This window comes from Cervus elaphus, chromosome 26 (genome assembly GCF_910594005.1).
Source record: "Cervus elaphus chromosome 26, mCerEla1.1, whole genome shotgun sequence".
Classification (NCBI taxonomy): domain Eukaryota; kingdom Metazoa; phylum Chordata; class Mammalia; order Artiodactyla; family Cervidae; genus Cervus; species Cervus elaphus.
Genome location: NC_057840.1, coordinates 30303777 through 30316146, shown reverse-complemented (window position 1 = coordinate 30316146; position 12370 = coordinate 30303777). Strand labels below are relative to the sequence as shown.

Sequence of the window (12370 nt, the reverse complement as noted above, 5' to 3'; positions counted from 1 at the left end):
CCATTAAATACTTACGTTTCTGTTGGAATTGTAAATGGAGTCATTCTGTAATTCAAAAATGGACTTGAAATCTCAAGAAATTGGTCAGGCTTCTTTATTACTATTTCTAAAAAGAGAAAGGTAGTGTTCTACACTTGTTAAAAGAAATATTCAAGATTATATGTAGAATTTAACATTTAATGCAATACTGATTAGATTATATATTTACTCAGCAGATTTCAATAGATTTAAATAGAAATATATGTGATACATAAAGTATTGTACTAAAGAAGCTTTATAGATCCTGCCAATTTGAGATTTCTTTAGACTTCCTTCAGTTGCTTTCCAGATTTACAACATGAAACAATGAAATCTCAAGGGAGAAAATCAGTCATGTCTTCTAGAGTTATTACTGTACTTGGCATTTACTGCTATTTCAAGTACACGAAAGACTTTCTATAGAAGTCTTTTACTAAAAAACGTTTTCTTTTGGTTAACCTCTAACAACACAATTGCTCAAGACATGAAAAAAAGTGGGCTAAATACATGAAGTTAGTAGTAGAAGAACAGAAAATGTAACAAGTTAAGGTCAGAAGTAGAAAAGAAAGCAATAGGTCAAGAAAGAAGTTATGGGTATTCCTAAAGGTGACACAGAAGTAACTTCTCAATAGCTAAGGCACACAGCCCATGCACTAATATGGTGAACACTGAATTAAACATTAGGCATGATTATCTTAACAAAAGCTCCTATAGCAGTGGAAAAGATGCCCATAGGATGACAAGAAATGAGAATATGATACAGTGCATATGACTTTTCTGTGCTTGTTCTGTGATCATCTCTAAATTGATATCTTTCTCTGTTCCCTGTTAATTTTCACTTGAAATACTACACCCAGTAGAGAGAGGAAAAACAGCGATGTGGTAAGCCTCGTAGTGGAAGATCTCAGTTCTGGAATCCCATCAAGCCTGAGGTTTTCTTCCACAGCTTACAACAGAGACACGGAGTCATACAATAGTCAGTATCAAAATCAGAAAATAGCTGTATGTTTAATATTTTTCCTTTCCTTCATCTATTTCTGATGTTCTGAAAGAAGAACTGTTTTAAGTGTGGCTCTATGCATTTAGGGTTTCCCAGGTGGTAAAGAATTCTTTCCCAGGTGGTAAAGAATCCACCTGCCATCGGAGGAGATGCAGCAGACAGTTTGGATCCCTGAGTCAAGAAAATCCCCTGGAGGAGGAATTGGCAACCCACGCCAGCATTCTTGCCTGGAAACTCCCGTGGACAGAGGAGCCTGGCGGGCTACAGTCCATGGGGTCACAAAGAGTAAGGCACAACGGAGCACAACAACCTATGTGTTTAATTAAAATATAGCTTTCAATTATATTAAAATATACCAAGATTTTTTTCTCTCAAGCATCATGTGAATTCTGATCTTTGGAAAAACGAAAGTGGACAGGAAGGAAAGAGAGAGGGAGAAAGCTGGAAAGTTCCTGGAATCAAAATCAACAGTTGGCACCGGAGTGGCATCAACAGCATGTTGCAGAAACGCAAGGAATGTAAGGAAATAGCTGAAATAATAGAAGCAGGTGGGAGAGAGGCAGACAAGGCGAGTTTAAAAAAGAGAAAAATGAGCTGACCGTTTCTCCTTTACATCTAAGCCAGATATTTCTTTAATTTTTGTTCTTTTCTTGCGAGGATAAAACATGTTGTGCTAGAAAATTTTTGCCACCAGCTATATGGGTTGTATCAACATAGGCAGAAAGCAAATGTGAGGAAAATTACATGGTTAACAGTTGTGATTTATATCTTAAAAACATGTGAATTATGGTTGGAAGTAGGAGGCAAGGAACAGGTAAATACTCCAATCTCTGTGGCTATTGTAGTTTTAGGATCCTGAGTACCACTGAGACTGATGTATTATTCTGTGGCTGAGATACAGTTCTTTTGTCCCATGCACTGAAGGATCAGTAGTACTTGAATTGGTAACAGGAACACAGCAAGCACCATCATTAAGAGTATAAGACATGGTTCACGGGACCAACCACTTAAAGCTTATTTACATGCTTCTTAGGGATGCCTTTAATAAATTGACACGAGGTATGTTCTCTGTGCCTTTGTTTTCATTGTTCGTTCAAGCACAGGCCTACTGCAATAACTTCTAGAATGTGATGACCTGTTACTAGATGAATACAATTAGAAGATAATGAGATACTGGAAAAGAAAAAGGAAGAAAATGAGAAAGCAAGGAAATGAACACAAAAAGAGATAACAAAAAAGATAATTTAAGCTTTTTGGAATAGGAAATATATATATATATATACATATACACACACACACATATATATAAACCACAGCACTCCAATTCTTTATCATCTTTCACTAAAAGCTGCAAGTGTAAATTAGCTACAGAAAGGCCATATGCTTACTTTGAATCAACATAAACAAACTGAGCTATTCCGTTAGGCCGTAACTTTTTAAGTTTTAGGTTTTGCTTTCTAATCCCCTCTGCTCATGATTTTTCATTTATGGTCTTGCTCATTTCTTCTTGCGCCATGTTGGTCTCTCTTCCATTCAAACATGGTGCTCACAGAAGGAGTGTAAATGAAGACATAGAGAAATGGTTAAAGGAATAAAAAATTAGACTTGGATTATAAGGAATTTAGAAATAAAAGGCAAGAATAAGAACCAGGTGGGAACAGACTCCTTAGCATATTCTCAGCCTGTGTGAACCTATGTATTTCCGAGCATAACTGCCGTTCATTGGCTACAGGACAATATTGACAGGGGCCAGCCCAGGCAGAAGTCCTACTCCTATAGCAGTTTCAAATAGAATTCAGTCAATTCAAAGATGATGTCCTACTGGGCACCACAGAATGATCCCCATGTTTGAAATTCACACCAGTGGGTTAACATATACGCTATTTAACTTTCTGAATTATTTGCTCAAACCACTTTCCATCACAGTTATAATCATAGTGCCATCACCCAAAGAATAGCCTTTATTTATCTGGTCAGGTTAGATGTGAACACCAAACTAATCAGAAGTCATCCTTTCAGACATAAAATTAGATGAAGGTTTTAAGTGTATGGTTGGATTGTTTTCTTGATGTATCTCTCTCATTACAAATAGAACTATTAGAACTTCACAGAGAGAAATGTTGATTGGATTTTTGGACAATATGAACCATACCTTGAGCTTCATCTGTTATAACAGCTTCTTTTTTTTGACGAAAGAGTTTCCAGGGAGGTACAGGAGGTGGTTTTGGTGGTGCTATAAGGGGGCAGGATCTAGTTCTTGTGACCAGCACAGGATGGCTACAGATATGGGAAAGCCCATATTCTCTAAGCTTCTCAGCAGAATCAGCCTAAAAAGTGGAAGGCAGGGTTAAAAGGATTCTTGTATTTGCTTTATGCATTTAAGACAACACTTTTCATCATTATAGAAATATTATCACCACTATTCTAGCGAGGTATAGTGGTAATATTTCTGCATGCTTTAGCGTAAGCACTAGGACTTCCCCGGTAGCTCAGATGGTAGAGAATCTGCCTGCAATGCAGGAGATCCAGCTTCGATCCCTGGGTCAGGAAGGTTCCCTGGAGAAGGAAATGGCAATCCACTCCAGAATTCTTGCCTGGAGAATCCCATGGACAGAGGAGCCTGGCGGGCTACAGTCCATGGAGTTGCAAAGAGTCAGACACAACTAAATTACTAACACACACACATAGTGTAAACACTATTACTCTCTGTATTTCTTCCAATCTTTTAGGGTATCTGAGGCTCCTTTCTTTATTTACAAAATGATGGACTAGAACTAGAAGTCAGTTTTCAGTTCTAAGATTTTAAGATTCTATGACATTGCAGAAGTCTCAGAATATCAGTTTTGGTCCAAAACTAATTAACTATTACTTTTGCTGGGCATCCCTGGAGTCTCAGATGGTAAAGAATCTGCCTGTAATGTAGGAGATCCAGGTTCAGTCCCTGGGGTGGGAAGATCCCCTGGAGAAGGAAATGGCTACCCATTCCAGTATTCTTGCCTGGAAAACTCTACGGACAGAGGAGCCTGGTGGGCTACAGTCCATATGGGGTAACAAAGAGTTGGACACAACTGAGCGACTAACACTCTTTAAAGATTTGATACAAGTACTTAACATATAAAGTCTTTGTCAGTTTTTTTGTTAAATTAAGCACCAGCAATTGCTTGATAGTTTTCAAAAAAACCCCACTGCCCTTAGTGTGTTGGGTCCTTGAGGGTAAGCAGTTGCCTTGTCTATAGTTTATGTCCTCAGGCTTCCCTACACAAAATCCCCATGATCACTCCTGACAAAGGAGGCATTCACAGAAGGGCAGATGGTCCAGGCAAATCCAAATCAAGTCATTGGAAGAAATTCAAGTCATTGTAGAAATTCAGCTACTGACTTATGGCTGAAAGATGCCATAAGAAATCAAAAGATATGTGAAGGTTAAAGTAACATACCCTGTAGTCAAATTCTGATATTCATGGTCTAAATGCTGACACATTTAAAGTAAAATAAAACATTAACTACATTAAAGTCAGTTTTGCCAATATCTGTTTTTCTTCTTAGTGATTTTCTATCATTGATTTCTATGCAAATAGCAGTGTTTGAAAATGAAAATTTACAAAGTAGTCATTTGAATTAGGATCAGAAGCTCAACCTACTAGCCTATTGGAAATTATTGCCTCAGCTAGAACATGCATTATTAAGTTCAGTAGAGTCATTTAAAATCATTATAAATATATGTAATAAAGAGAAAAGTCGCTTCAGTGTTTTAAATTTTTTTTAAAAAGCACTAATTTAAGGAGAGAAAATTGTCATACCCCTTTTATCCCATCTATATGTTGGCAATTCATTGAAAAAATCCAGAAACCTCTGAAATTATGCTTTAATAATTCAAGGTCAACTCTTTGCGACCCTTTGGACTGTAGCCTGCCAGGCTTCTTTGTCTGTTGAATTTCCCAGGCAAGAATACTGGAGTGGGTTACCATTTTCCCCCTCCAGGGGATCTTCCTGACCCAGGGATTGAACTGGCATCTCTTGTATCTCCTTAATTGCAGGCAGATTCTTTACCCACTGAGCCACCGGGGAAGCCCTAAGTAGTATTTCTAAGTTGAATAATTTCTGGATAGTTCATACATTTGCTCTACATATCTCAGTTCCTTCTTATAATTGCAACCAAAATTGTAGTCCATTTGCTTTCTCTTTTGAACAGTGGAACACCAGAAAACAAAACTATTCAATGCATTCAGAAAATGTAAGATATAGTATTAAATAATTATGTATGGTATTTTCATCTATTGTATTATTTAAATAATTCACAGAAGTATTAGCTTGATGTAAAGTATGTAACCCAGTTTCTCACACTTCATTTTGTTTTCAACATACTACACAATACTTCTGCATAAGGTAAAGTAATGCTTAATGATTGTCATAGTTTGATATTGAAAAACTGTGTTCAAGGGTCCCAAGTTTCCTTATATCAGAATTAGGGACAGAGAGTAATTTAAAATAGTGAAACATTCTAGTGAAATACTTAATAGGCCTCTTCGGGAAATATTTTTGAATAATTCATGTTTTTGTTGTTGTTTAATCACTAAGTTGTATCTGGCTATTTGCAACCCCATGTACTGTAACCTGCCAGGTTCCTCTGTCCATGGGATTTCCCAGGCAAGAGTACTGGAATGGGTTGCCATTTCCTTTTCCAGGGGAATCTTCCTGACCCAGGGATTGAACCAGCATCTCCTGCACTGGCAGGCAGATTCTTTACCACTGAGTCACAGGGAAGCCCAAACGTAAGACAAATCAGAAGTTTCCTTGCCCATAACACTCTTTCACTCCCTTACTCATTCCACCTCAGATATCCTAAAAGTAAGGGTTTGAGAAGGTAGACGAGGCTTTTTTAGAACTCCCAGTTAACCCATTTAAATAAAACAAAAATAATAAATAAACAAAACTAAAATTTAGAAGACCCAGAAGTAATGAGATGGGGGGATAAGGTAGGGTAATTTGTGACACTGTCTCTTTCCAAGTTTTGCTTTGTTTTCTGGCATTCTTTACCAGTTCCTCACATAACGGTAAAGTGTTGATTTTATTTTACATGTTGGTCTTGTTGTCTTTGGGGCAAGAATTTTTTGCTATGTACTCCATTTAATAAAATTCCATTAGAAAAAATTTTCTTCTGTAGATTTATCTTCAAAACATGATATCATCTTTATATTTGAATTTCTACCAAGAGACCCTGCTTATCCTAATAGCTAATGTAAAAGAATCAGCAGGAGACTGTAATGTTGGAGGCAGTTCATTACAGCTTGGAAGCTCATTTCATTACTATTACAGACACTGGGCCAATTCCTGAACCACTGGACCCTGTAAGACACTTCAACCCCCACAGGGAGGATTTATAACACCCTGCATGTCCAGGCTCCCTCCCCCACCTCACACTGCCTCTAAAACTTCTTTTGCAATCTGTTCAAACTCTAGTAGTCCCTCGAACCCAGTGGGTTATCCTTCACCTCCAAACTTTCCAACATAAACTCCCTTCTGCTTCACACATATGCGTTTTCCTACTTTCCAGGCTAACTTTAAAGCCACTGCTTAAACAATTTTCTTTTTTTTCCTTTGGGAAGACTTCCCTCAGTTCAGCTCAGCTGCTCAGTCATGTCTGAGTCTGCGACCCCATGGACTGCAGCACACCAGGCTTCCCTGTCCATCACCAACTTCGAGCACTTGCTCAAACCCATGTCCATAGAGTCTGTGATGCCATCCAACCATCTCATTCTCTGTTGTCCCCTTCTCCTCCCGCCTTCAATCTTTCCCAGCATCAGGGTCTTTTCCAATGAATCAGTTCTTCACATCAGGTGGCCAAAGTATTGGAGTTTCAGCTTCATCATCAGTCTTTCCAATGAATATTCAGGACTGATTTCCTTTAGGACTGACTGGTTTGATCTCCTTGCAGTCTTTGCCAACACCACAGTTCAAAAGCATCAATTATTTGGTGCTCAGCTTTCTTTATGATCCAACTCTCACATCCATACATGACTACTGGAAAAATGATAGCTTTGACTAGATGAACCGTTGTCAACAAAGTAATGTCTCTGCTCTTTAATGTGCTGCCTAGGTTTGTCATAGCTTTTCTTCCAAGGAGCAAGCATTTTATAATTTCATGGCTGCAGTCACCATCTGCAGTGATTTCCCTAGTCACCCACTAGACAGAAAGATGTGTCTCTGCTATGTGTTCCATATACATTTTTTTCACCCCTTCATTAATTCATTCATTTGCTTACTCATTCAATGCACATTCAATTATTTAAATACTACAACTACCATATTCCAAGCAACTTCTATTATGCCAATATTCTAACTTTTTTACTGTTTGCTTGTTTGCTTTTCTCATCAACTCTAAACTTTGTGAGGAGAGTCCTTATTAACCACACTCAACATGGTGTCTTCCTCAGATTCCAGCTAGTTGTTTAGCAAAGAATAATTAATTAACATCTGATGAATTAATGAATAAACATGTGCTTTTTTGGAGGGCTTTTTAAATTAAAAATTTTTTTGTTTACCAGTTTTTCAGTAGGACAGACAAAACTTCAAGTGAATTTTTCTGTGCATTCTTTTTTGTATAATGAAGATGTAAATCTTATCTTTTTGTTTTTCAATTTTAAAAAATATTTAAGTACTTCCCATGGAACACTCCAGAAAGCATGGCTCATGGTCTTTTGTAGTCCACAGTATTAGAGGGTTTCATTTCTCTGGAAGAGCTAAGCAATGGCCAATGTCAGGTAGTAAGATTAAGAAAAAATAAAATCAGGGCTGATGCAGCCATCCTAAAAAGAGACTTAAGTTGGGGGGGGTGGGGGTGGCTGAGAAGCACACTTGGATTTAACCATGGCTAAACTTGAATAACTTTTAATTAAAAACAGAGGAACTGCACTTTTCTCTACATTCATAATAGCACATTATGTCTGATTGTCTTGACAATATTACCCTTGTTACATTGCAGACTTTTGCAGTAAGGAATGTTTCCTATCTAAAAAAGAGAAGGAGAAGGTGGAGGCAAGAGGAAGGAAAGAAAAGGAAGAAGAAATGATAACATTTACGCTCTTTGGTCAAATCATCAAAAAGACAAGTAAATGCAGTAATCATACAATTGGTGTATTTACATTTCAACCAAATTTCCATTCAATTTTTTAATAGTAAGCCAACTCACTGCAAAGGCCCTGATGCTGGGAAACACTGAAGGCAAAAGGAGAAGGGGATAGCAGAGGATGAGATGGCTGGATGGCATCTCAGACTCAGTGGACATGAATTGAGCAAACTCTAGGAGATAGTGGAGGACTGGCTTGCTGCATTCCATGGGGTCGCAAAGAGTCAGACATGACTTGGAGACGAAAAAAACAACACTGTACTACAACAAATGACCACAGACAGACACAAACACCATAAATTATACCGAGTTTCTTGGCCTTGAGTGCTTACCATCTTCTCTAATAAAAATATCTTCTTTTCAAACAAATACAGAGGTGTAAAGGTTGCATATACTACCATCTGAGGGGACTGTATTGCTGAAGAACCTGTAAATCCAAACACATATTGTGTCATGGAAATTCTAGCCAAAATGGGTCTCGCAGGTCATGGTAGACCATTCAAATTTCTTAATGAACTTATCTTTGCTGATGAAAAATAAGTAAACAACTTTACATGCATTTAAAAAATGTTAACTCTCAAAAATGTACATCTATTGTATAGAATGTCTCATTAGTTTTACTTTCATAATAGTACCATATAATTCATTAAGAAATCATTTTACTTCAATGTAAAAAAGTTATTACATAAACTCACTCTAGCTATCAGCCTATGTAACTCAACTTTCATAGAATCTTTAATTTGAATTTAAAGAAGTCTGGGAATTTCTATGTCATTTCAAGGAGAAAGAAAGCACAAATTAATCCTCTCATGAGAAAGGGAAACTAAGAAGGTAATTTAGTTTGAAATGTATAATGCTTGTAGATTTGCTTCTGAGAATCAATATTTATTCCCTAATATCCCTGAAATTACTACATTTGATTCATGGTGTTTTTGTCCTTTAAAGATTCTGGTCAAAACAACAGAATTTATTTTCCTTTTGTTTTTATTTTTAATTGAAGTTTTGTTTTATTCCTTTAAAGTTCAAGCAGTCATATATAACTGCACTAGATAATATTTATTAAAGAATAATATCTTTAAAGCCACATTATGTAAATTAGATGTGAGCCCTGGCTCACTCCAGAATGGATTAGGATGTGAAATATGCCAAACTTATAAAAATACGTTTTCACATTTAAAAAGAAACTTTGTATATGTAGGGAAGCAAAATTGGTCACCCCAAAATGTATCTCCTTGGCATGAGAATTATTTTAGCCTGATGCTTTTTAAGAACAGAGAACCCAGGAATTCTTTCTTTTTACCACCCCTCATAACTGTCTAAAAGAATTTAAATAAAAGGCCTGGTTCAGGCAGAGCACTGTCACCAGAGAGGCTATAAAAATGTGGGCCAGGTATGTTTGCGGGGCACTCAGAGTGGCCTGGAGACCAGAGTCCTCTCTGTATTCCGCTGCCTCTGCCTGGCAGAGCAAACATTCGTTTTGCAAACATTTGTTTTCCCATCTCCAGTGAATTGTTTTCCTCCCATTTGAAGTCACAACCCCTACCCGCTTTCTCCTTCTCTCACATGGTAGATAAGCCTCAATTACCTAACCTGTCTTTGGGTCTTATTTTTCTTATAAGGTCCCATACATAGTAATACATAATGATTATTATTTTTTTCCTCTGTGAATATGCCTCATATCAATTTGATTCTTAGACCAGCTAGAAGAATCTGGAGAGGCTAGAGGGAAATTTTTTCCTTCTCCAATACATATTTTTCATGGAGCAGAGATCTGAACCCAGGCAATTTTAGTCCACAGTCCAAACTTTGAACTATATTCTGTTTCTTGAGGTTGACCTTAACTATGAGTTTGGTAGGAAAAAAGGCATTGTTACCTTCATTTTCACAAAGAAACTCAAAAAAAGGTTTTGCAATCTCACAAATATAAATAATTATCAGTAAATTTGGGGATGTTTTGTCATCGACTATCAAAAAAGATTGCTTAACGGAAGTTGTCCAAGGAGGAGCCACTCAGCAGTGGACCTGAAGAGGCTGCTGCCAGCAAGAGCAGTGGCTCCAAGAAAAAGAAAAAGCTCCGAAAGCTATCCCAGGAAAGTTAGAATGGACATCTTCCTAGTGGGACAAAACTTACAGAGGTATTCCCCATCCCATCCCCTAGAGCCCAATAAAAATAAAGACAAATTAAAAAAAAAAAGATTGCTTAAGGTATCAATATAAAAAATGTTTAATAGGAAATTAAAAATACAAAAAAAAAGGATTAGTGTTTGTATTTTCTTTACCAAACCACCAAATATCTTTCTGCAAAAATGCAAAGCCATAGCTATGAAGCTGTTCTCACAAAACAACACAGCAATGTATTCAGAAAGAAGACAAAATGAAAAAAAAATGATAAAGCAGAATACTGGGAGTAAATGGACATATTTTCACGTAAAGAGGAGTGAACTGAGAATTATACATTCTGGAAGCACCGAGATAGATGATTCAATGCTAGGACTATAAAGTTTTTTTTAAAATGTTTTATATATACATATAGAGAGAGAATCTATATAGAGGAGGACATATACTAATATATATCAATATCTAATCAAATATTTATGTAAATATACTTATATATTTTCTAATGTAAAATATGTTATATATACTATAATAATATATATTAGTATATATCTTCATTCATGTAAACACTTCTGTGACTGTTGTACCATAAGTACTTTGATAATCTTGGCTTCTGTCTCATGTGTAGGATCTTGCTTCATTATGCACAACCATCTGAGAGCTTAGCAATTATGGGCAACTCTGAAAAGCTTATTTAGATATATCTGAATAGGAAATACATTTCTGTGCTCCAATGTTCTCCAGCATTTTCGGAAACATGTACAATAATTATTATTCTAGGAGACTGAGAGCTTACAATCTGACAGAGACTGTAGAGAATATTGTACATCTGATGAGGGTCTTGAACCATGTATTGACCATTTGAATTTTTCCCTTTCTCTTTCCTTCTCTCCATCTTTACTCCTCTTCTTTCCAAGGTCTTTTGCATCGGCTTTGTCTAACATGTTAAAAAAATACAATGCATCCTTTAACTACAAAATCTCAATCTATATTGCTTATTCAATTAGTGTTGAAAAAGAAAGCTAAAACAATAGTATTACTTAAGTGTAAAAAAAAAAAGCCACAAACTTCCTCAAATGCTACTCACTGCGAATTAGTAACATCAAAACAAAACAAAGCAAAAACTTTAAAAATCGACATATATTGTGAAAGACATGGCATTAATGACTACAAATAATTTTATGCTAAATGTAGATAACCAGGTGAATATAATTTATTTGTATAAAATCATGGTGCCAGGCTAGTCTCATTTTAAAAAGAAAAAAAATCAGGAAAAAATGTATTTAAAGTTGAGTCTTAAATGTGGAGCCCTCTTAGACTTTCTTTATTTGGGGCCTGCATTTCAAGAAACTCAGCTTTCTGCCTCTAGAATATCTTCTGGTGGAGACTGGCCACCAACCAACATCCACACCAACATCTTATTGTCAACAAGATGTTTATAGTAAACCCAGTACCCAGAACCATCTACCACTTGAATTTCCATCCATATTTACATTTCTGTGAAACATGTTTTCCTTCATCTTAAAAAATTCCCTGGGATTTTTAATTCCCTAATAAATCCCTTCCAATTCTAAAACAGAAATTTCAAATTTCTGCCATTCATTCTTTTATCATTTGCTAAATTTGTAATCAGTATTGATCAGGTTGTTTTTTTAAAAAAATTGCATATATAAAAAAACTATAACATTAACACCGTGTGCTGTTTCTTAGCCTCTAAAATAAAACTATCTCGGATCTTAGCTTTATAGTAGATTTAACATCTATGTCAGATACAAAGGCAAAGATAACTATAAGTATAGGGTGAAATATTTAATTTGTAAACAAGTATAAAAATAGATGATCAGAATTTCATTTTGTGATTTTGACTTAAAACTAGTTACAGGTAATAATATATGACTTCATGTATGATTTTTAAAATAGGCTTCTCTGGTGGCCCTGACAGTAAAGAATCTGCCTGCAATACGAGATACCTGGGTTTAATCCCTGAGTCAGGAAGATCCCCTGGAGAAGGGAATGGCAACCCACTCCAGCATTATTGATGGGAAAATCCCATGGACAGAGGAGCCTGGTGAGCTACAGTCCACAGGGTTGCAAAGAGTCAGAGATAACTG

At 36.4% G+C, this 12370-nt stretch overlaps 1 protein-coding gene across 1 annotated transcript in view; it reads right to left on the bottom strand.

Moving 5' to 3' along the window:
• ADGB (androglobin) overlaps positions 1–12370 on the bottom strand; it is a 178598-nt gene that overhangs the window by 102421 nt on the left and 63807 nt on the right. Inside the window, exons 9-12 of the mRNA XM_043888501.1 lie at positions 11056–11196; positions 8477–8571; positions 3171–3345; positions 16–106 (exon numbers count right to left, since the gene is read on the bottom strand). Coding sequence (XP_043744436.1) covers positions 16–106; positions 3171–3345; positions 8477–8571; positions 11056–11196 — 502 coding nt within the window. The remainder of the gene's footprint in view (positions 1–15; positions 107–3170; positions 3346–8476; positions 8572–11055; positions 11197–12370) is intronic.